Here is a 25,947-nt window from a genome sequence, read left to right on the forward strand (position 1 = left end):
GGAACACCACTATTCACTGGGAGCCAACCAGAAAAATATCCTTTTATTCCCACTCGCTGCCTCCTACCAATCAGCCAACGCTTTAACCATGCCAGTAATTTCCCTGTAATACCATGGGCTCTTAACTTGGTAAGCAGCCTCATGTGTGGCACCTTGTCAAAGTCCAAATACACAACATCCACTGCATCCCCTTCATCTATCCCACTTGTAATCTCCTCAAAGAATTCCAACAGGTTCATCAGGCAAGATTTTCCCTTACGGAAACCATGCTGACTTTGTCCTACCTTGTCCTGTGTCACCAAGTACTCAATAACCATTGACTCCAACATTTTCCCAACCACTGAGGTCAGGCTGACTTGTCTGATTTCCTTTCTGCTGCCTTATCCTTTCTTAAGGAGTGGAGTGACATTTGCAATTTTCCAGTCCTCTGGCAGCATGGCAGAGTCCAATGATTTTTGAAAGATCATTTCTAATGCCTCCATGATCTCTAACAGACTCTTTCAGAATCCGAGGGTGCAGTCTTTACACATACCTAGCTGTTCTGGCCTCTGGAGGCACGATTTGTTTTGTATAAACATCACTTACTGTACTGAATCTGGTTGTTTTATATCATTTACTGCATGGGTTAATTTAGATTTCATTTTGAAGTACATGGTGGAGCAAGTACACGGTTATTTGCTCTTGAAACAGTAATATTTGCGACTCCTAAGTTTTGTTAGTATTGGTAAACATTTAGTAGATGTATTTTGAAGGAAGTATTATTTACCGTTAATTGTTAGCAATGAGTTTACTCTTGTCTATACGACAAAGCTATAGTGTGCATATTAACTTGGTTGACACCAACTGTGAAAATAACCGGCATTATTAGTATATTCAGGCATGCTGCAATTCTGTATTCAATTTAATATATATTGTACTTAACTTTCTGCAGTAAGAAGATCCCATTAAAAACCCTGAAGAAAGCTTCCAGCTGGGATGATTTTTGAGGTGGTGTTTGCAGACACGCACTGTGAGGACAGTAGACAGGCAGTCTCTGATTCACTTTGGTTGTGAATGCAAGTATTTAACGACTCATCAACAGGCAGTTAGTTTGGTCTTTTAATGCAGTCACATCCAGAAAAGGCTGTATCCAGGTTAAAATTTAGGAAGCAGGATCACCGAGGTGGATACTTCTAATACGACCCAAAAGCACATACTACTTTCCAATTGTGCCTCAAGAGACACTGGACATATTTGTAACATGTTGAAATGATCAATTCCAGTGCATCCCCTACGATTCAGGAATTGGGTGTGAGATACTCATTTCATTTCAGGGAGCTGGGTTGGATGACGACACAAAAGAAGTGGCCTATAATATACTGACAGACTTGACATCCACTGCACAGGCACCGCAGAACCTCACAGACAGTCCGCACAAAAAGAAATACTGAGATTTACAATGTAGTCCCATGGAATGCAGATAAAGCTGTACCATGGTACACAAACATCTCCAGCCCACACTCTCATCCTCACTCATTTCACTTACAGCTCCCTCTCCCCATCTGTGTACTGGAACAAACTTTACCCTACCCACCCGGCCTTGTCTTTTGACCCCCACAGTGCACATTCTAAGCTCTCAGCCACCCCATCCCTCACTCTATCACATCCTGCCCTCCCCTACTGGAACCTCTCTCACCATTTCACCCCACCAATCACTTTCTTGGGTCTTATTTCTCATCCTTTAACAGAACAGAAATGAGCTTGTGTCCTGTCCCACTGCTAATTCAGCTGTAACCACCTCAGGATCGGCCAGGAAACGTATCGAACGGAGACAGCTCGACGTACACCCCTCAGCAAGAGTAGTTCAGGCAGAATAACAGGACAATTGGAAAACAAAATGTTTCACAAAGCTACAATCTTCTTTCTGTCACCATAGCTCAATATTTGTGTTGTGTGACAAAAGGAGAGAGTTCGACCAGGCTTGCACCACGAACCACACCGGTTCCCAGGTAGTAGTACTGACCCATGACCGAACTTCACAGAAACACGGGGACTGTAGAACTTTGCGGCACAGATTTCCTCCGAAGGTTCGTGTGCTTCACTGAATTAATCCACTTGCCCTTAAATATGCCTCTGTGGTTCAATTGCCTGGAGCCATGATGAGAAAGGCTACGATGAAATCTGATCGTCTTCTCCCCATAAGAGCAACGGGCACAGGAGGAGGAAGTTTCATAAGATGACCGAGTTTGATGTCAATTCAATGACGCGGCAGACCTCTCTTCCAGCTGAGCTTAAATGCCGATTGAGCGTAAAACCCTCTTCTCCTTTTCATTGAGGTGATGAGAAAACGGCGTGTAGCAGGGCTGCTGTGCAAATTGCCTGAGGTAATCTGTTAGGTAGGCCTGCAATTAAAAGGCAAGGTGAGAATGCATACACACCTGCATGCATGCACACAGACAGACAGACAGACACAGTATTTACCACTTTAGCATACAGCACAATTCCTGATTTATGCACATATTTTTCCTTATCCATACTTTAACCCCTAACTTTATTTTTTATATAATTCTTTATTTTTAGTAATGACGAATTGTTTTTTTGTTGTTGGACGTCGTGCCCTGACCAACACACCACAGCAAATTCCTAATGCATGTAAATGTATATGGTGAATAAAGTTGATCCTCGATCCTGACAATCCATTCCACAGCAAGTAAGGATCTCTACTGCATGAAATATGCCATTCACAAATATAGATATACCAATTGTAATCCAACATTGTGCAGATGGCATGCTGACACAGTTGCTACCTCAGTTTTATTCTATTTTCATTATATTTAGAGATAACAGTGCGGAACAGAATCCTCTGGTCCAACAGCCTCACAGTTAGCAACCAATCCATTTTACCTCCACCTAATCACAGGAAGATTTACAACAACCAATTACCTCACTAAATGGTACATCTTTGAAATGTGCAAGGAAACCAGAGCACCAGAGGAAACCCACGCAGTCACAGGAAGGACATACAAACTAGAAATAATTCGGAAGATGTGTAGTTTGGATGTGTAATGTGTAAATTGCCATAATCAGAGACGTACAAACTTCTTACAGATGATGTCAGGACTAAGCCATTTCTGCCCTGGGAAAAGGTCTCTGGTTGTCCACTATGCCTCTTATCACCGTGTACACCTCTATCAAGTCACCTCATTCTTGTTCCCTTCAAAGAGAGAAATCCTAGCTCATTCAACCTATTCTCATAAGGCATACCGTCCAATCCAGACAACATCCTGGTAAATCTTCTCTGCATCCTAAAAACTTCTACATATTTCCTACAATAAATTCACACACAAAAAGCTCAAATTCTTGAGACAATCAATCTAACCCTTCCCTTCACAGCCCTCATTTCTCTATCATCCACATGCTTATCTAAGTTTCCTAATGTATCTGCCTCTATCAGCACACCTACCACCGAATAAATAAAAAACTATCTCTGAAATCCCACCCTGGGAAAAAGTCGCTGGCTGTCCACTCGATTTATACCTTTAATCACCATACATACTTCTGTCAAGTCATCTCTCATCCTCCTTCACTCCAAAGAAAAAAAACACTAGCTTGCTCAACCTGTCCAGCAAAATCCAAACCCAGCCATATGCTAGATGGACACGACAGCCACACAGCGCCTGCCAAATATCATCCAACACTTCTATGGTTGCTCTATTGGCAAAATCCAGACCAATCCTGCGGACCTACAGAAACTATCTAGGTCTGCATGCTTTCTGTGGTACTGTTCCCAGATACCTCGCCTTGTTTATTACTGCCAGTGGGATTAGCTTAGATGGGCACCTTTGTTCGCAGAGACGAGTTGGGGCAAAGGGCCTGTTTCTGTGTTGTATTACTGTGGACAGCATGGTAGTGCAACTCTGTAAGACCAGGGTTCAATCTCTGCTGCTGTCTGTAAGGAGCTTGTACATTCTCCCCGTGACCGCGTGAGCTTCCTTCTACATTCTCCCCGATGTAGAGGATAGGGTTAGTAAGTTGTAGGCATGCTATGTTGGCACCAGAAGCTTGGCGATATTTGCAGACTTCTTCAGCACAATCCTTGCTGATTTGATTTGACGTGAACAACACATTTCATCATATGTTTTGATGTACACGCAGCATATAATGTTTAATCTTTAGTTCCCAGGCATCCGGCTTTGCCATTTTTTGATAAATCTTCTCTCGTTTATCATTACAAATGAGTTTAGGTTGGATGGGCATCTTAGCTGGCAGGGAAGGGCTGGGCTGAGGGCCTGCCTCTATGACTATTTATCTTTTTTTTTGTAAACAAGGACACAAGCCTCTTTGGGGGATAAAAATTATATCCTTTACTTATTTAGAGATACAGTGCAGAAAAGGCTCTTCTGGCCCTCCGAACCGCACCACCCCAGCAACTCCACAACCCCGATTTAACCCTAATCACAAACAATTTACATATCAACAGGTACGTCTTTGGACTGTAAGAAGCCCACACATTCCATGGCGAGGATGTACAGTGATGCCTGGATTGAACTCTGAGGCCCTAAGCAGTAATAGCATCACGCTAACCGCTGTGCTACTGTGGTACCTCTGCCTTTGCCAAATAACACACTAAACAGCCATTTTATCCATTAACTGATTTGGCCTGTTTGTAACAATATTTTCCTACAGGTATTGCTCCTGATTATGGACTCCCCAATTAGTCAGCCCCTAGAACTCTTAATTCCCAAACCCAAATCTGCAATTCTTATTATCCTGGCACCAGACATGGCAAATCTCCCCTGCATTCATTAGCCCCTCCAGAATGAGAAAATGCATTTCAGAACAAAAAATCCACCTGTAATTATCAGGTAGTAAAATTTACATAAACAGAAGGTGAAGCTTTGTAAGATAATGGTGAGAAGACATCTGAGTGTTGTGAGCAGTTTTAGGCCCCCTTTATAAGAAAAGGTGTGCTGGGATTGGAGAGGGTCCAAAGGAGATTCACGGGAATGATTCCAGGAATGAAACATTTGAGGAGCGTTTGATGGCTCTAGGCCTGTACTTGCTGGAGCTTAGAAAAATGGGGGGGGGGGGGGGGGTATCATTGAAACCTGTCGAATATTGAGAGGCCTAGATAGAGCGGATGTGGAGAGGATGTTTCCTCTAGCGGAAGAGGCTTGGACCAGAGTGCATGGCCTCAGAATAGAAGGATGTTCATTTAAAAAAGAGATTAGGAGGAATTTCATTAGCCAGAGAGTGGTGAATTGGCACATATGGCTGTGGAGGCCGTCATTGGATACATTGAAGGCATAGTTTGATAGGTTATTGATTTGTCAGAGCAACAAAGGTTATGGGGAATGGGGTTGAGAGAGATAATAAATCAGCCATAATGGAATCAGCCTAATTCAGCTTCTGTGTCTAATGGTCTAAGAACACTCTACCTTATCTCATAATCATTCTCAGTTACCTGCAAATCAACTTGATACAAGGGATCCTTCAACATCTCTGGGTCATCTTCACTGTCATCATCATAATAGTCATCATCTATCAAAAAAAAACACACAGCACACCATTAGTAGCTTTACACAAGATGGAGATACGTCTCTACCAAAGGAGGTGTAAGGCACTCCTTCACTCCACTAGCCTGAAGATCACCCTTGGGCAAGGTGTAGCACCTACTTGGCTCCTTGATTAGGGTCATGCGAAACAACGGGAGCACGTAGTGGATGGTTATATATTATATGCCGGTCCATATCACAAGTCCTGGAAGGCCGATGAAATCCAGGGCTATGCAGACAGCCACGACATAAAGCGCTTCTACGATGCCCTTAAGGCTGTATACGGACCCCAGTCCTCCGGCTCCTCATCCCTCCTCAATGCAGATGAGACACAGCTGCTGACAGAGAAGAAGCAGATTCTGGATTGGTGGGCTGAGCACTTTAACAACGTCCTTAACCGCCCTGCCGACATCAACGACGAGGCCATTGCATGCCTGCCCCAGGTAGAGATCAACAAGAACCTCGACACCCTCCCCACAGTAGATGAAGTCAGGAAGGCAGTGAAGCAACTCTCCTGTGGCAAAGCGCCAGGACCCGATGCAATCCCTGCTGAGGTATACAAAGCAGGAAGCCCTGTCATGATGCAAAAGCTGACTGTACTCTTCCAGTCCATGTGGAAAAAGGGACAGGTCCCGCAACAGCTGAAAGATGCCAGCATAGTCCACATCTACAAGAGGAAAGGCAACCGCCAGTCTTGCAACAACCAACGAGGCATCTCCCTCTTGTCCATTGCGGGGAAGATTCTGGCCCGCGTCCTGCTCAACCGCCTTCTCCAACATCTTGAGCAAGGTCTGCTCCCAGAAAGCCAGTGCGGCTTCCGTGCTGAACGTGGGACCGCGGACATGATTTTTGCTGCGTGCCAACTCCAGGAAAAATGCCAGGAGCAACACAGCGACCTAACCAAGGCTTTCGATACAGTCAGCAGAGAAGGCTTGTGGAAGATCATGGAGAAGTTTGGCTGCCCCAGCAACTTCATCACAATCGTCCGGCAGTTCCACGACGGTATGATGGTGAAAGTTCTGGATGACAGCGACGAGTCGGAGGCCTTCCCAGTGACAAATGGCGTCAAACAAGGCTGCGTTCTTGCCCCGACTCTGTTCAGTATGGTATTCTCTGCCATGCTGACAGATGCCTTCCGTAACTACGAAGGAGGAATCCACATCAGGTACAGGACTGACAGCAGGTTGTTCAACCTTAGGCGCCTGCAGGCAGTTACAAAGGTGCGAGAGACTGTCATCAGAGACTTCTTGTTTGCTGATGACTGCGCACTCAACGCCAGCACAGAGCAGGAGATGCAGCGTGAAATGAACTGCTTCTCACAAGCCCGCGACAACTTCGGTCTCACTATCAGCACCAAAAAGACCGAAGTTATGTACCAGCCTGCCCCAGGAAAGCCATACCAGGAGCCGTGCATCACGGTGAAGGGCCAGAATCTCCAGGCAGTCGACAACTTCACCTACCTGGGCAGCATACTCTCTCGCTCAGTGAACATAGACGCTGAGGTCAACAACAGGATTGCCAAAGCCAGCGCCGCCTTTGGGAGACTCCGTGAGAACGTCTGGGAGTGGAGAGGACTCTGCCTTACCACCAAGCTGAAGGTCTACTGTGCAGTGGTCCTTACCACCCTCCTTTACGCCAGCGAGACCTGGACTGTCTACAGCAGACACGCCAAACAGCTCAACCACTTTCACCTGAGCTGTCTCCGCAGACTCCTCCACATCAGGTGGCAGGACAAAGTCCCCGACACAGGAATCCTGGAACGAGCTGGGCTGTGCAGCGTCTATACCCTCCTGCTGAAAGCCCAAGCCAGGTGGGCTGGACATGTGGTCAGAATGCCAGACAGCCGATTGCCTAAGCAGCTGCTGTACGGAGAACTGTGTCAGGGCAAGCGCTCAGTTGGGGGGCAGAAGAAACGTTTCAAAGACTGCCTCAAAGCGTCCCTCAAAGGCCTAGGTGTCAACATCAACACGTGGGAGACGCTTGCCCTTGACCGTCCAGCTTGGCGCAGCAAGATCACCACAGGAGCCCGTGCAGCTGAAGCCAGGCGCACCATCGAGGCGCAACGAAAGCGTGCTGTGCGCAAGGCCCGAGCAGCATCCACTGCCACGACAGCTTGCCACGACTTGTGTCCCACATGTGGGCGAGCCTTCAGGGCCCGGATTGGCCTCATCAGTCACCTCCGGACCCACAGCCACCAATCTCCCATTTGACTTTGGAGCCATGGTCATCTTTGACTATGAAGGACGAACAACAACAACAACATATGCTGGTCCATATCACAAGTCCTAGTTATGCAACCACTGATGCCAGGGGTCACCCGTCTTGTAAAGACACTGCCCAGAAGAAGACAATGGCAAACCACCTTTGGAGAACAATCACAGTCATGGAAAATCCATGATCACCTACGTCATACAACATGGCACATGACGACGATGACCCAAGGTTAGATAACTCCGCCATAGATGGTTCCAAATCTGGCTGTGAAAGGAGAAGGGTTGGGCATACAGCTAGCAAACCCACCCCATAAGATCTCATCCCTGGGAGAGGAAGGATCTTTGCCTAGAAGACATATGAAGTCATGTGGTGAAAGGCTGATCAAGCTTTGGCCCAGGACAGAGGACTCTGGCAAGCTGCTGTCAAGAGGCCTGAGCCCCAGGAGGGACTGGTGTTTTACTGGACAGTAAACAGCAGCAGAAGTGATAGATGCGGGTTTGACTGCAACAATTAAGAGAAGTTTAGGTAGTCCATGGAGGTTGAGAAGACTAGGCAGAATTAAAATTCAGCAGGGACCAGATGGGCCCAGTGGCCTGCTTCTCTGCTGTAGTGTCTATGACTCTAACATCAGTAACTGCAGAAATCATCTCCTACATTTTGCCATTAAATAAAGCCCACCATCATTAACAATGCTGAATGAGAGTGAAACGTATACACCCGGTTTAATTTATTTTGGTAAATTGAAGTGGTCTTTCATCATCAACACTGGTAGGTACAAATGTAGAGCGGAAAGCTTAGGTCTGCTTAGACTGTAGCTAAGAGCAGCCAAGGACCGTCCGTTAACAATGCAAATGTTCAGCTGAATCAGCACAAGAATGAGGTACCCATTTGTCTATGATAATAAAAAATGTCACAATGACTGGGTGCAGTTTAGAGGCAACAGAATCACAAGAGCCAATGAAATCAGGTGGATTTCGAATGAACTTCATACAATGCTGTCGACGACGACTACATCTTCATTTTCATTGTAACATTCAAGATGTTACCTTCAAGATAGAAACTATGAGTAATTCAATACCTTCAAATCTTTGTAGTTTCTAACTTGCTGAAGTAGTGAAATCATTTCATTTTTACCCCTAGCCGTTTCTGGCCACTCCAAGCTTGAATGCTTGAAACTGCAGTGAGCAAAACCATTCTGAATTGACTTACTATTTCTTGCCAACTATCAGCAACAAAAATCGCTGCTTTTTGAGCACAAACACACATGACTAACGTTGGTTAGAAACTGTTTGGCAATAGTCTCCTGTCCCAAATAAGCAAGGGGAAGGGAATCCCAGCTATTTTCTCAATTTATTTTTGTACTTTTTAGTTGTCCCAAATAAATGGCTGCCCTGATTAATCAATGGCCCAATTGCATTTTATTTTGTTGCTATCTTTCAGTGTCAGATTGAATATTAACAGTCAAGGCTAAATTCCTGCGTCTGTTTGCTTGCTAGTAACTTGTTTGGCAGTTTGTTATTGGTCTTTAAAATCAAAATAAGATTAAATTTGCATCCATCACACTAACAATTCAAGCCCTGAGTTGTAACCAATCACGGCATCTGCAGAGCAGAGAAAAATATGAAAGAGGACAAACTGCATGTCACTTCTTCTTTACTTCTCGTCACACTTGTTGGATCTCACTATTTAATTCTTAGATTAGACTGATTAATTGATATTTTCTTTGCAGGTAAATAATCTGTTTTTATTTTATGATTTACTTATATACAAGTAACTGCTTACTATGCTTCCTAGTGGTCAAAGTACGCATGTGCAAGTTTAATATGCCTCCAGTGATTACACAAAGTATAATTTTGGAAGGCTCTGGAAGCTTCTTTGTACTGCATTGTTTGAATGACGACTTTCTAATTGGTTAATTCTTAACTATAAAATTGAATAGAATTTTTCCTTATCTACGAGTATAAAATAGTGAAACACAAGGCAGCACCACCTTCATCTTAGTTCCTTTGTTTCTCTTTGCTTAGTGGACCTCTAGGCCTCTATTACTGACCTTCAACTTTCTTGTGCTATATCATCACTTCATAAAACGACTGTGAAGCAACAAGTTTTCTGCCTCTTTCCTGATTTCTCAAAGAACCTTGGAATTCAACACATAAGAAATAACTCAGCAGGCCGGGCAGCATTGAGTTAAAGAGTACAGTCGACTTTTCGGGCCCAAGCCCTTTGACATTTCCAACATCTGCAGATTTTTTCTTGTTTATACAAGAAAGATGCTGATCAGCAAGATCTGATCAGGAACTCAGCAGGTCTGGCAGCATCTATGAAAATGAATAAACAGTCAATGTTTCGGGCCTGGACTAGAAAGGAAGGGGAAAAACGCTAGAATAAAAAGGTGGGGTGGGGGGGAGGAGGTCAGGAAGATAGCTAGGTGAGTAGGAATGATAAAAGGCTGGAGATGAAGAAATCTGATAGGCAAGGTGAGAGAAGGACCATAAGAGAAAGAGGAGGAAGAGGTGATAGGCAGGTGAGAGGGTAACAGGCCAGAGTGGGGAATAGAAGAAGAGAGGAGGGGGAGTGATTTTTTTGTAATCAGAAGGAGAAATCGATATTCATGCCATCAGGTTGGAGGCTACCCAGACAGAATACAAGGTTGTGCTCCTCTACCCTGAGGGTGACTTTTTCCTGGTACAAGAGGATGTCATGGACAGACATGTTGGAATGAAAATGTTTGGTCTCCGGTAGGTCTACTTTTGGAATGGAGGTGCTCGACAAAGTAGTCCACCAATTTTCAAGGAGTCTAAGCAACGTAGAGGAGGCTGCATCAGGAGCACTGACACAATAGTTGGCCCAGCAGATTCACAGGTAAAGTGTGCCTCAGCTGGAAGGGCTGTTTAGGGCCCTGAATGGAGGTGTGGGAGGAGGTGAATGGGCAGATGTAGCACTTCGGCTGTCTGCAGGGCTAAATGCCAGCAGGGAGATTAATGGGAGAGATGAATAGACAAGGGAATCGCAGAGGGAGCGATCCCTGAAGAAAGCGGAGAGAGGGTTGGAAGTAAAGATATGTTTAGTGGTAGGATCCCTTTGGAGATGGTGGAAGCTGCGGAGGATGATGTGTTGGATGCAGAGGCTCATGGGATAGTAGGCAAGGAAAAGATGTTAAGGTGGCGAAAAGATGTGGCAAGTGCAGATGTTTGGAAAATGGAGATGCGGCTGAGGGCAACATCTGTGGTTGAGGAAGGGAAACCCCGTTCTTTGAAGGAGGACATCTCAGATGCCCTGGTAAGGAAAGCTGCATCTTGGGGACAGATGAGGCAGAGATGAAGGAACTGAGAAAAGAGAAAACAGTATTTTTACAGGAGACAGGGCAGGAAGAGGCCTAGTCAAAATAAGAGTGGGAACTGGTAGGTTTATAAAAGATGTCAGTTGACAGTTTGTCTCCAGAGATGGAGACAGAGAGATCAAGAAAGGGGAGGGAGAAGTCAGAAATAATCCAAGCCAATTTAAGGGCAGGGTAGAAGTGAGAGGAAAAGCTTTAAGAAACTGGGCCGGCTGGTGGCGCAATGACATCGGCGCCGGACCTGGGAGCGGAGGTTCCTGGGTTGGAAACTAGTCGGGTCCGCCCCCGAGTACGCTTTCCATCCGTGCTGGGTTGAGTATCGAGAACGCAACTTGACCTTGCAAAATAAAGGGAAAATACTGCGAAAATGTCTGTGTGAGGAGTGGCTCGTCACAGTCTCTCTCTCACTCTGTGCCTTGTAAAAGCCAAGAAAAAGACATCATCACGGACGCACGCACGGACACGCAGACGCGCATGCATGCACAGAGTCGCACACACGCCAAATAAAAAACTTTAAGAAACTGACAGCCTCAGCATGGGTGCATGAATTAGCACCAATGCAATGGAGGAAGAGCTGGGGAGCATTAACAGGAAAGCACGGAACATGGACTGTTCTACACAGCCAACAAAAAGGCAGGCATAGCTGGGGCCATGCAGGTGCCCATGGCTACCCCTCAAGTCTGCAGAAAGTGGAAGGAGCCAAAGGAAAAACTGTTGAGAGCGAGAACCAGTTCTGCCAGACAGAGGAGGCTGGTGGTGGAGGGGAACTAGTTGGTTCTTTTTTTGAGAAAGAAATGGAGAGCTTTAAGGCCTTCTTGATAGGGGATAGGGACTGAAAATTCACGGTGAAATGAGGCCGTGAGGGACAGGGAATTAAAAGCTACCGAGGAGATAGCCAGTGTGAGAAATCTCAGGGATGCAGGTGGGAAAGGACTGAACCAAGGGGAGTAGAACAGGGTCGAGGGTATGAGGACACGAGTTCAATGGTTTCTGGATCGTAGGAGGTAAAAGCAAACAATGTAGATAAGGAAACTATGAGTTTGGTGGCAGTGGATGGCAGTTCTTCAAAGTTAACGAGGTCAGTGATGGTGTCGGAGAGTTTTCTGATGGTTGGGAGTGGGGCCTTCTTCAAGGGGCAGCTATGAGGAGCTGTCTGAGATTTGCCACTCGGCCTCAGCGAGGTAGAGGTCACTCCGCCACAATACAACAGCAGCCCCCTTGTCTGCGGGTCTGAACAGATGGGATTCGAGCGGAAAGAGTGGAGGGCAGTGCCTTCAGAATGGTTAAGGTTCATGGAGGAGAGAGGAGTGTTGAAGTTGAGCTGGTCAAAGTCTTATGGGCAATTCAAGATGTAAAGATCCAGAGCAGAGAACCAGAGCGGGGTGTCCGAGAAGACTGGAGAAGGGGTCATCAGTGCAGGGTGTGGAGTTCTTGCAAAAGAAGTGGGATTGGAGATGGAAGAAGATCCCATGTTGTGGCGAGTGCAGAACTAAGGTGCAGGTGACGGGGAACAAAGATAAGGCACTTACTGAGGCTGAGGACAGCACATTCTGCCTCAGAGAGGGGAAGGTTGGAGGTAAGAGAGTTGGTGACTCTAGAGGAGACAGGAGGGTTGGGGTGTTTAGGGAAGGTGTGGTAGGAGGAAGATGGAGACTCCAAGGACCCAAGAAGTGATGATGGAGGAAGAGACATGGCGCTGCAGAGTGGTGGTGAGGGAAGGGGAGCAGCCAGTGAGGACAGACTTGGCCTGGAGGTACTAACAGTTGAGGATCCAGGCTGGAGCTGGAGCTAGAGGCTGCACAATTTGCTGTCTGTTTGATTCGATGTCCTGATGAAAGGAAATGGCCCTATCTCGCCATTCTGCCAGTTTCTATTATTGTGTATACTCGATACACAAGTATATACACCACCATCAAGAATACCTATGTTCCATCATCAGATCGCATTTCAGGAACTCTGACCACTGGCCATCCTCCTCCTACCTGCATACAAGCAGCGTCTAAAAGGTAAGGCAGTAGAGGGAAGGATAACAAAGAGGTGGTCACTGGAGCCATGTTCAAAAATGCATGGAACATAGAGCTTAGAAAAATAGAGGGCTATGGGTACCCTAGGTAATTTCTAAAGTAAGTACATGTTCGGCATAGCATTGTGCTGTAGGTTTTCTATGTTTCTATGATGCATCAGAGGAACTGAATGAATATTCCAGAATTGTCATAGACAGTTGTAGATGTCTATATCCATAAAATCATCCAGAGTCTTCCCTAACCAGAAGTCGTGGATGAACATGGATGAGGGGTAAAAGATAGGGTAAATGCAAGCAGGCTTTTTCCACTGAAGTTGGGTGGGACTACAACTACAGATCATGGGTTAAGGGTGAAATGCTTAAGGACAACATGAGGGGGAACTTCATTCAGAGGGCGCTGAGAGTGTGGAATGAGCTGCCAGTGTCAGTGGTGGATGTGGGTTTCATCTCAACATCCAAGATACTTGGATTGAAGGGGTGAGGAAGGTTATTGTTCCAGTGCAGGTCACTGGGACTAAGCAGATTAATAGTTCCGCATGGACTAAACAAGTCAAAGGGCCTGTTTCTGTGCTGTAGTATTCTATGATTCTAACCAAGAGATCTGCAATCTGCTGAGGGCTAGGTCAGTGGTGTTCAGGTCTGGTGACCAACGAAAGCACAGGATCCAGGTATGACCTCCGGATCCAGAAAGCCATCTCACATCTGAAAAGGCAACGGAGACATATGTATACATTGGAGGTACCTCATTACAGTTGAACATTTACGTAACAGAGAATCTTTGATCTGGTCTGCTCTCAGAAGACCTCCCCCTCACCCTCTCACAGCTGTCTGTGGCAATGAATTCCACAGAGTCAACATCCTCGGATTCTGCAGGGAGCGCTCATGGAGTGAAGTCGCTTCTGCCTTCGCTCCATTCCCGTTATCTTTTTTAACCTATGATCTCCTTGATCTAATCAATTTTATCCACACCAGAAGATATAAATCTTACTGATTTTTTCTTAAATTGCAACTCTGGAATTTAAAGAAATGAGTACAAGATCCAAAGCCAAAGATGGGAAAGATTCTGACAGGAACGGAGGAAAAAAGAAAGGTGACTCTAAACAAACGGAGCTATCTTATGAGGTTATGATGAAGTTTCTAAAGGAAAAGTTCGAGGAACAATGGCAAAATTTATCTGAAAGTTTATCTGATAAATTTGAACAACAACGTCAAAGCCTTAATGAAGATTTAAAATCAATCACGGAATCTCTGAAATCCCAGGATTGTGAAGTTCAAAAACATCGAAGTAAAATCTCTGAACTGGATATTAAATCTCAGAAGACGGACTCAAAAGTCGAGAACTTAGAGCAGAATTTAGCTTCGACTATTAAACAACTGCAACATTTTAAATCCAAAGTCATTGATCTTGAAAATCGACCAAGAAGACAAAACTTACGTATAATTGGTCTACCCGAGGATGTTGAGGATGGAGACCCTTCAATATTCTTTGCTCAACTTTTAAAGGATACGTTCAGTTTTTCCCAACGAGCCTCCATTACTTGACCATGCCCACCGTATACCGCGGTCAAAGTCAACACCGGCTGTATCCAAACCAAGACCAATTATTCTTCGTTTCCATTATGTTAATGTTAAAGAACAGCTTCTCCAGACTGCTCGTCGACAAGGGATGATTAAGTATTGCCAGCATTCCTTCAGGGTAGTTCAAGATTACAGTCCCGAAGTGATGAAGGAGTGACTGACTTTTAATCCTCTGATGTTGGAATGTTATCAAAAAGATCTCAAACCGGCTTTACTGTATCCCGCACGTCTCAGAATTTCTCTTCCTGATGGATCTCGTCACGTCTTCCATTCCATAACCGCCGCTCAAAGCTTTTTGGATGATAACTACCCATCTGATGCGGACACCACCCTTTAGTTAATGTTCTGTGCTCTCAGTATCAGCTTTTCCCTCTGGTGTTTTTTTTAAAAAAAATAAACCTTCTACTACCGTACAACGAAGGTTTTTTATAAGCTCAAAATTTTTGTTTTGTGCTTACTACTATAGTTATTACTTTACAACTTATATAAAATAGCTATTTCTTGCGAATAACGTTACTTTCTTTTAGTTAATTTTTCCTTAACTTTTTGTTTTCCGATATTATTACTAATGATATTATTACTAACGATCATTTTCAGTTATATGTTCTTTATTTTTGGTTCTGTACAATTAAAATGGCGATTGGTTTTTCTTTTTGCATAATCTCCTTTGTTCTTTTTGGGACGCCATGTTCTTATGTTTCTTCTTCCCATAATCCCCTTTTTTGGAAGCGATATTTTATTTACTCTCATTTATAATCAACTAATCATACATATTGATACTAACTTTTTCTTATTTATGTATCTTAGTAATTATACTATGTAGATTATTTTAGTATAGTGTTTATTTTTTTTTATATATATCAGTTTCTGGGGGGTCATCTATGTAACATATATCTTTGAAGTTGCCTCCTGCAGAAATGGGGTTAGAGTTAGTATTAGTTAGTTCTTTCTTCAGCCTTTTCTGGCTTAGTTCGGGGCTCTTGGGGATGGTGGGTGGGTAGTCTTTTACTTTTTTAATTTTTTCTATTGGGCTGATTTAGGGCTACAAAGATGTCTGCAGTGTCGGGATTTCCGGTTCCTCTCTGATCATGTATTCCTCTTCCGATTTCATGAGTTCACAGTATGGTTAACCCTTTACTCACCAAAGGGTTAATCTTAAATTATGGCTCACATTATTAATTTTGTCTCTTGGAATACAAATGGTTTAAACCATCCAATAAAACAGAAAAAAGATTTTCAAAGTATTCCAAAGACTGAATGCTAATATTATTTTTGCACAAGAAATTCATGTAAGGAAAGAGGATAATCAATGCTTGTTTAAGTTCTGGAAAAAAGAAAAATACCAATCAAACTCCCAAGCCAAAATTAAAGGTTTTTCAATTTTTATAGATCCCTCAATTACATTTATTCATCAAGACATTATCTCAGATCCTAATGGCAGATTTTTGTTAATCATTGGGTTACTTTTTGATAAAAAGGTTGCTATGGTTAATGTTTATGCTCCGAATGTGGATTATCCTGAATTTTTTAAACACATATTCACTTCCTTTCCTACCTTAAACGAGTATATGTTGATAATGGGCGGTGACTTTAATTTATGTTTGAATCCCATGTTGGACAAATCCATAGGTAGTCCGGCTTTACCGAATAAGTCGGCTACTCTTATTAACTCTTTTATGTTTGACTCTGGGATTTCAGAGATTTAGAGATTTCTACACCTAAACGATAAAGAATTCTCATTCTTTTCACATGTTCATCGTTCTTATTCTTGAATTAACTTTTTTTTATTGACTCTCGATTAATCCCATCTGTAATTGATTGTAATTATGACATTATCGCCATTTCAGATCATCCTCCAATGAAACTTTCTATCAAGTTAACAGATACTTCTTGTACTAATAGACAATGGCGATTTAACCCTATTTTGCTTCAAGACTTGGACTTTGTCAAGTTTATAAAGGAACAGATTGATTTCTTCTTTTCAATTAATACTACAGAAGAAGTTTCCAATGGAACAGTTTGGGACGCTTTTAAAGCTTATATCCGTGGTCAGATTATTTCCTATTTGGCTGGTTTGAAGAAACGTGCTAAGAATGAAATACTCTTGTTGGTTGATAAAATTAAAGAAATTGATAAAAAAATATGCTATTTCTCCCAGTAAGGAGCTGTACAAACACAGAGTTGAACTTCAATTGGAACATAGCTTACTATTAACATCCTCAATTGAAAATTAATTAATGAGAACTAGAAGTGATTTTTATATTCATAGTGATAAATCTGGTAAGTTATTGGCTAATCAATTGAAATTTGCTTCAGTTAAACATCAAATTACTAAGATTCGCAAACACGATGATACTTTGACAGTAGATCATGATGGGATAAACAAAACCTTTCAAGAATTTTATACCTCTTTATATCACTCTGATTTTCCTCATGATTTTTTTTTAAGTAAACTGAATTTTCTGAGATTATCACCCGAAGATTGATTATTAGAAACTCCTATTACAGAGGAAGAAATAATAACTGCAATCTCATCATTGAATTCTGGTAAAGCACCCAATCCGGACAGGTTTACAGTGGAATTTTTAAAATCCTTTTCCTCTGTTCTCTCTCCGTGGTTGTCTAGAATATTCAAAGAAGCAATCAGTTTAGGTAAATTACCACATCGTTTTATGAAGCCTCTATTTCCTTAATTCTTAAAAAGAACAAATATCCTACTGATTGTGCATCGTACAGACCGCTATCTCTTTTGAATGTAGATTCAAAAATTTTAGCAACTAGGTTAGAGAAGGTATTACCTCAATTTATATCTATGGATTTAATTTAATTTAACTGGATTTATTAAAAATCATTATTCATCCTTTAATATTAGGAGGTTAATGAATATTGTTTATACCCCTTCACTTATTACCCCGGAATGTATTATCTCATTAGATGCTGAGAAAGCCTTTGACAGAATTGAATGGCCTTATTTATTTAGTGTGCTTGAGAAATTTAATTTTAGTTTGACATTTATATCTTGGATTAAATTGTTATATTATTCCCCAGTAGCTTCAGTTTGTACTAATAATCAAAGATCTCCCTTTTTTTGTCTTTTTCGTGGTACCAGGCAAGGATGCCCTCTTAGTCCTTTACTATTTAATATCGCTCTTGATCCTTTAGCAATTGCTATCTGTGACTCGCCCAATATTTTTGGTATTACCCGCGGAAACGAAATACATAAATTATCACTATATGTAGATGATTTGTAATTATGTATCTCTAATCCGGAGAAGTCAATTCCTGCTATTCTAGCTTTGTCAGCTCAATTTAGTAATTTTTCTCGCTACAAATTGAATCTTAATAAGAGTGAATTATTTCCCCTAAATAAGCAGGTACCTATTTATGGATGTTTACCACTTAAATTGGTTACTGACTCATTTATATATTTAGGGATAATAATTACGAAAAAGTATAAAGACTTATTTAAAGCTAATTTTTTACCTTTAATTGATCAGATTAAACTTTTGTTTACTAAATGGTCACCAATTTCTTTGTCTTTGATTGGTCGAATTAATGCTATTAAGATGATTATTTTGCCCAAATTTCTATATGTATTTCAATCGGTTCCAATTTTTATCCCAAAATCTTTTTTCGATAATGTTGATTCAAAAATTTCCTCATATATATGGCAGAACAAAAATCCTAGGCTAGGTAAAAGGTATTTACAGAAATCTAAAAAGGAGGGGGGGCTCACCCTCCCGAATTTTAGATGTATCTTTAAATCCACATTGGGTAAATCTTGAATGTAATTCATTACAAGGGTCTTCTTTGGGTTCGGTTTTAGGAACTTCGCTTCCTTTTATTTCTTCTAAATTGTATAAACAAATGAATAATCCAATAGTTAAGCATACTTTACGTATATGGTTTCAATTCCGAAGATTTTTTGGGTTCAATTTATTTTAGCAAGTCCTATTATATCTAATTTCCTTTTTCAACCTTCCACTATGGATCAAGCTTACTTTGATTGGAAAACCAAAGGTATAGTACGTTTTTGTGATTTATTTTTGGGTAATTGTTTCATGTCTTTTGATCAACTTTCTATTAAATATAACTTATCCAGATCTCACTTGTTTTAGATACCTACAGATTAGAAACTTTTTAATTACTGCTTCTCCTAATTTTCCACACTCATATCCAATGGATACTTTGGAAAAAATTTTAGATCTAAATCTCTCTCAGAAAAGTGTTGTAGCAATTATTTATAACATAATTATGAATTTATGTCCTGATGTTTCCAATAAAATTAAAGCTGATTGGGAAAGAGAACTTCAGATTATTATACGGATTGAAAAATGGGAAAAAATTCTTCAATTGGTTAATTCATCCTCTATATGTGCTACACATGTGTTGAAGTAGTTTAAAGTTTGAAGTAGTGCACAGGGCTCATATGTCCAAAGATAAACTACCTCGTTATTATTCTTATGTTAATCCTATATGTGATAGATGTCATTCTGAGATAGCCTCTTTAATTCACATGTTTTGGTCATGTCCTTTGTTGGAAAAATATTGGAAAGATATTTTTGATATTATTTCAACGGTTTTGAATACAGACTTACAACCTCATCCAATTACTGCTATTTTTGGATTACCAATGATAGACTCAAATCATTGACCTCTTCAGCACACCGGATGATTGCGTTTCTTACTTTAATGGCTAGAAGATCCACTTTGCTGAATTGGAAAGAGATTAACCCTCCTACTGTATTTCACTGGTTTTCACAAACTATGTTGTGTTTGAATTTGGAAAAAATTAGAAATGTGGTTTATGACCCTTCCATTAAATCTGAAAAACTTGGAGGCCATTTATTCAGCATTTTCATATGATGTAATTTGACCATTTCCAAACTTATTTTACTTCTCTATACTGTTGGTTGAGAGGAATGGAGTCGTCGACACTAAGGTTTTCTTCTCTTCCATTTTTACGTTGTTAGAATTGCCCAAGTCTTTTCAGTTTAGTTGACTAATTCTGTTTAGTTTGTTTTTTTTTTCTTTTTCATGATTTTTCTCCAGTTTTTTTTTGTCCTGTATTATTCATTGTTATCCTACATGATTGGGAGTTTTGTCAATTTATACTATTTGGTTTATAATTACTCATTTTAAGTATAACAATGTATTTCCAACAATTTGTATTATTGCTATGTTATGTTTATATTTTATGAAACTAATAAAAAGATTGAAAAAGAAAGAGAAAGAACACCCTCTAGAAATTTTTCATCTCTGTTCTAAAGGGATGTCCTTCTATTCTGAGGCTGTACTCTGGTCATAAACTTCCCTACTATAGAAAACATGCTATCCAAGCCCACTCTGTCTAGGCCTTTCAATATTCAGTAGGTTTCAATGAGATTTCCCCCTCCCCCATTCTTCTAAACTCCAGTGTGTACAGGTTCAGAGCCAGCAAACATACTTCAATACATTAACACTTTCATTCCAGGGACCATTCTCACAAACTTCCTCCGGACCCTCTCCAATACCAGCATATTTTTTTCAAGTTCAGTTTATTGTCACTTAACCGTATACATGTATACCCCCAAACAAAACCATATTCCTCTGGACGAAGGTGCACAACACAGTACACATCACTCACACACGTAACACATAAAGTAACAATACCGCAAATAAATTAACAAATAATAAGGTGCAGATACAAGTTAAAAAGTAAACTGTATAATGCTACTGGCATTTCATACGTGGTGGCAAGGAGTTCGGTAGTCTTTCAGCCTGGGAGAAGGAGCTGCTTCCCATTCTAACAGTTCTTGTCCTAATACTACAGTATCTTCTGGCTGATGTGGGGGGGGGGGGGGTCATCAAAGAGATTGTTGGACGGATGACAAGGGGCCCAAAACTGCTCACAGTGCTCCAAGTTCAATTTGACCAACAACTTATAAAGACTCAGCTAAATCGCCAATTGGACCCTGTGGCTGGAGTAATATGGCTGAAAGAACACTGGCTGGATTGTGGAGTGACTGTTAATAGGCCAGTTTCTCTGAGGTCAGAGCTGAGAAAAAGGGTGCACATGTTTGGCACCCTCCCCATGATGGAAAGAGCCTAAGAGATAAGTGCTACAGCATGCAGAGCAAAAACAATGTTTAATGAGATGATGACATAAGGGGCAACCAATGATGGAGTCCTGGGATATTCCAGAGGTAACCACGTACATTCTCTTTCTCTCAATGTGCTTACACCTCTCTCTTCCTTCCTGACACCTACCCCCCCCACCCCCGTAGGCATCATAGTGGATAATTTGTACGTCTAATATGCAGGTACAGGTGTCCCCCGCTTTTTGAACGTTCGCTTTACAAAAGACCTACATTAGTTACCTGTTTTTGCTAAAACAAGGTGTTTTCACTGTACGAAAAAAGGCAGCGCGCGATAAAAGGCAGTCAAGCTCCTCCCCCGGAACTGCATTCTAGCCGGCATTGCTTAAACACGTGCCTGTGAGCATCTGTGCATTACGTCGATTTATTTTGAGCATCCGTTAGCAAGATGAGTTCTAAGGTATCGGAAAAGCCTAAAAGAGCTCGTAAGGGTGTTACACTTAGCATAAAATGAGACATAATTAAGTGTTTCGATCGTGGTGAACGAAGTAAGAACAAATTGAGTCTGGCTTGTGGAATTTGACGAAGATGATGTTGAAGAGGTTTTGGCATCCCATGACCAAGAACTGATAGATGAAGAGCTGATGCAATTGGAAGAGGAAAGGATAACAATCGAAACCGAATTTCGGCTTTTTTCTTAAAGATGTGCTGGGTGCGCCCTGGCCACTGCTGCACCCCTGCATGCTTCGCGGATCGGTATCATTCCTCGGCCTGGAGGTTGGGGACTACTGCACCACCCCACCCTCTGATGACTCAGCCTAACACACCATCATCAGTGTGCTCAGCGCTCTCTTCCCGATTCCGGTAAGTGATACTACACTGTACATACATTATTTCTACTTTATATAGGCAGTGTATTTATCATATCATTCCTGCTTTTACTATATGTTACTGTTATTTTAGGTTTTATGTGTTACTTGGCATGATTTGGTAGGGTTTTTTTGGGTCTGCGAACGCTCACAAATTTTTCCCATATAAATAAATGGTAATTGCTTCTTCACTTTACAACATCCCGGCTTACAAACCACTTCACAGGAACGCTCTACCTTCGGATGGTGGGGAAACTTGTACACAAAGTAATTCCAAAAACCAACAGATCAGATCACCTCATTATAAGACGGATGTGGAAGCTTTAGAGAGGATACAGAAGAGATTTACCAGGATGCTGCCTGGATTAGAAAGCATGTCTTGTGAGGAAAGGTTCAGTGAACTAGGTTTTTTGTCTTTGAAGTGAAGGGGAATGAGAGGTGACTTGATAGAGGTATACAAGATGATAAGAAGCATAGATTGAGTGGACAGGCAGAAATGGTTTATATGGGGGGGATCAGTTTTAAGATAATTGGAGGAAAGCATGGGGGAGGGGTTGATGTCAGAGTTTGCTTCTTCTTTTTTTACACACACAGAATTGTGGATGCACTGCCGGGTGTGTTGGTAGAGGCAGACACATCAGGGGCATTTAAGAAACTTCTAAAGGCACATGGATAGTAGAAAAATGGAGGGCTATGTAGAAAGGAAGAGTTAGATTGATCTTAAAGTAGGTTAAGAGATTAGAACAATCTTGTGCTGTGCTGTAGTGCTCTACGTTACTGAATCCTGTTGACTCCATTTCTGGAGTACTGCATATAGCACTGAACTCTTTATTTGACGAAGGATGTAAATGGATAGAAAGCAGTAGAGAGAAGACTTCCTAGGCTTATTCCTGCAATGGATAGAAACATAGGGAAGTGAGGCTTCTAGCCACGCAAGTTTAGAAGAATGTGAAGGTCTTTCACTGAAACATCCTAATACAGTGCATTGCAGTTAATTGGGCCATTGGTTAATCAGGCCAGCTGCCTATTTGGGACAACTCTTAAAGAACAAAAACAAATTGACAAAATAGCTGGGCTTCCCTTTGTTTATTTGGGACACTATGCCACTTAATTGGGTAGACTGTTGACGAACAGTTTCTAACTAATGTCAGTTGCGTGGCCATTAGTTACTATATTGAAACGTATAAAATCCTAAAGGGATTGGACAGGCTAGATGCAGGAAGATTGTTCCCGATGTTGGGGAAGTCCAGAACGAGGGGTCACAGTTTGAGGATAAAGGCGAAGCCTTTTAGGACTGAGATTAGGAAAAACTTCTTCACACAGAGAGTGGTGAATCTGTGGAATTCTCTGCCACAGGAAACAGTTGAGGCCAGTTCATTGGCTATATTTAAGAGGGAGTTAGATATGGCCCTTGTGGCTAAAGGGATCGGGGGTATGGAGGGAAGGCCTGTACAGGGTTCTGAGTTGGATGATCAGCCACGATCATACTGAATGGCGGTGCAGGCTCGAAGGGCCGAATGGCCTACTCCTGCACCTATTTTCTATGTTTCTATATCGCACTGAGAGCAAACAGCTTATAAATCGCATCAGTTGCATGTGTTTGTGTTCAAAAAGCAGTAAACTGTTTTGCTCGCTCTTCTTTCAAGCATTCAGGCTTGGAGATGCCAGAAATAGCTGGGAGTAACAAGTAGTGAAAAACAAAGAATTTAAAGGCATTGACAATCATCCTGAATATTACAATGACAATGAAGATTTGGAAGATACCATTGCCAAAAACACTGTTTGAAGGGAGCCTTTTATCTGTACTAGGTGTTTGCGCTGATTGTGTTCATTTACAATCAAAGAATACACTGCATTGATTCCTTTGTTAAACAACTATTAGGAACTAACAGTTTTATAGTACTGTAGTAGCATTGGTCGCATTCTATTATGTTCTTTATTTCATTTAAATACAACATTTGCTACTCAGTTAAAAAGGTAGTTTGCCTTTTTTTATACCCTTTTAACTATTCCCATGAAACTTCAGCTTATTGGGACAGCTGCTTAATTAGGCCAAAATGGAGACACTGGTCCCATTGTGTCTCCATTAACTGGAATCCACTGTATTCCATCTTCAGCAAGAACCTAAAACCATTGGGTCAGTATTTAAAAATGAGGGGTTACCCACTTAAGAGATTCCTCTCCATGGATGCTGCCTGACCTGCTGAGTTTCTCCAGTGTTACTCCAGAGTTCCAGCATCAGCAGAATCACTTCTGTTGTAAATTCTACTTTGCTTTCTTTGGAACTCAGATGGTGGATTAAGCAGAGTCCCTGGAATGCCACTGGTGTGAATGCAGAGCTGGGATTATGGTCAGATCAGCCATGACTTCACTAAATGGTGGAAAAAGCCTGAAGGAGCCATATTGTGTCTTCCTGCTACCAGATTACTGAGATTAAAGACAGTTTAGCATTATTTGTTGCATGTACATCAAAACATTGAAATATACAGTCAAATGTGTCATTTGCACCCGATCAAATCAGCAAGGATTGTGCTGGTTGTCCAGAAATGTTGCCATGCTTCCGGCACCAACATTGCATTCCCACGTCTTTGGAATCTGGGAAGAAACCCACACGATCACGGGGAGAATGCACAAACTCCATACATACAACGGCAAGAATTGAACACCAATCTGGTGCTGTAATCGTATCACACTAAACACTACAGGTCTGAACACTGGGGATGTTAGCCCAAGAGAAGATGCTGATGTTGGTTATCTTACCAGCAATTTTGATAGATTAGGAAGTTTAGGAATAGATGCTTAAATTCCCCAACCAGACTGCGCTAACTGCTATGTTACTGTGCTGTTATTCTGTCAGCATCACATGGAAACTAAAAGAGGATCCTATACAAAGAAAAAAAAACTCTAGTGATTCAAAAGCACGTGAAAGTGATTTACAAAACTTCTTACCATATCTAATGCTTCCTCCTGTGTTCAGTAGGTCAGATAACAGCTGTCCAGATAGTCCTTCGTCATCATCCTCATCATCATCTTCATCTTGGTCCTCCCACATATCATTAGCATCATCTAAATACACAAAACAAAGAACTCAAGTTCACAGTAAATTTATTATCAAAGTCCATGTATGTCTCCAAGTACTACCATGAGATTTATTTTGCTGCAGGGATTCACAATAGAACAAAGAAATGTAAGAAAATAAACTACAAAGACAAACAAACAGCCAATACGCAAAAGACGACAATCTCTGCAAATACAAGATAATAACGATTGGTAAATTGATAGATGGATGATGAGAGTTGGATGGATAGATAACACTGAGAACATGAGTTGTAGAAAGTGAGTTTCTAGATTGTGGAATCAGTTCAAAGTTGAGGTGAGTGAAGTTATCCATACTGGTTATCCGATGGTTGTAAGGTAATAAGTGTTCTATGGGTGGGTCTGGCAGTTGGGGCAATTATAAAAGCACGTGGCAGAGGGGGCAATTGTAATTGAAAAAGAGGTGGGGAGGATCCGATCCAGATTACCTTCATTCCACTCAGCTGCATTGGATTGCCGGGAGTTGTTTGCCTCCATGACACTGGAGAGTTCACCGATCACCAGCTTAAAGAGTTTAACCAGTAGCGGAATATCTGTCCATTGCTCTGGGTCTGTTGAAACCAAAACAAGCAAAAAGGACATCATGCTGAGAACTAGGAAAATGATTTAGGAGCTCCATCGGATGCATCTTTGCTCCAACCGCAACAAGAAGGATTTCCCAGTGGTCAACCATTTTAATTCCACTGCCCATTCCCATTTTAACCTGTCAGTCCATGGCCTCCTCTATGGTCACGATGAGGCCACTCACTCTCAGGATGAAAGAGCAACACCTCATATTCCATCTGGATAACCTTCAATCTAACAGCATGAATATCTGTTAGATTTCTTTAACTTCTGGTAATTCGTCCTCCTCCCTTTCTCCATTCCCCATTCTTAATACCCCTCTCACCCCCTTCTCTTCTCACCTGCTCATCACTAACCTCTGGTTCCACTCCTCCTTCCCTCTCTCCCAAGGTCCACTCTCCTCTCCTATATCAGATGCTTTCTTCAGCCCTTTACCTCTACCACCAATCACTTCATTCCCACCCCACGACTCATCTGGCTCTACATAACACCTTCCGACTTGTACTCCTCTCCCCTCCTCCACCTTCTTATTCTGGCTTCTGCCCCCTTCCTTTCCAGTCCTGAAGAAGGGTCTTGGCGCGAAACATTGACTGTATATCTATTTCCATCGACACTGCCTGACCTGCTGGGTTCCTCCAATTTCTTATGAGTGTTA

General features: G+C 41.9%; 1 protein-coding gene across 1 annotated transcript in view; it reads right to left on the reverse strand.

Annotated features, from left to right (window-relative positions):
- Positions 1 to 1,084: 1,084 nt before the first annotated feature.
- ipo9 (importin 9) overlaps positions 1,085 to 25,947 on the reverse strand; it is a 178,701-nt gene continuing 153,838 nt past the window's right edge. The window contains exons 21-24 of the mRNA XM_063065668.1: positions 25,157 to 25,279; positions 24,582 to 24,698; positions 5,444 to 5,520; positions 1,085 to 2,381 (exon numbers count right to left, since the gene is read on the reverse strand). Coding sequence (XP_062921738.1) covers positions 2,271 to 2,381; positions 5,444 to 5,520; positions 24,582 to 24,698; positions 25,157 to 25,279 — 428 coding nt within the window. The 3' untranslated portion in view covers positions 1,085 to 2,270. The remainder of the gene's footprint in view (positions 2,382 to 5,443; positions 5,521 to 24,581; positions 24,699 to 25,156; positions 25,280 to 25,947) is intronic.

Source organism: Mobula hypostoma, chromosome 13 (genome assembly GCF_963921235.1).
Source record: "Mobula hypostoma chromosome 13, sMobHyp1.1, whole genome shotgun sequence".
In the NCBI taxonomy this organism is placed as follows: domain Eukaryota; kingdom Metazoa; phylum Chordata; class Chondrichthyes; order Myliobatiformes; family Myliobatidae; genus Mobula; species Mobula hypostoma.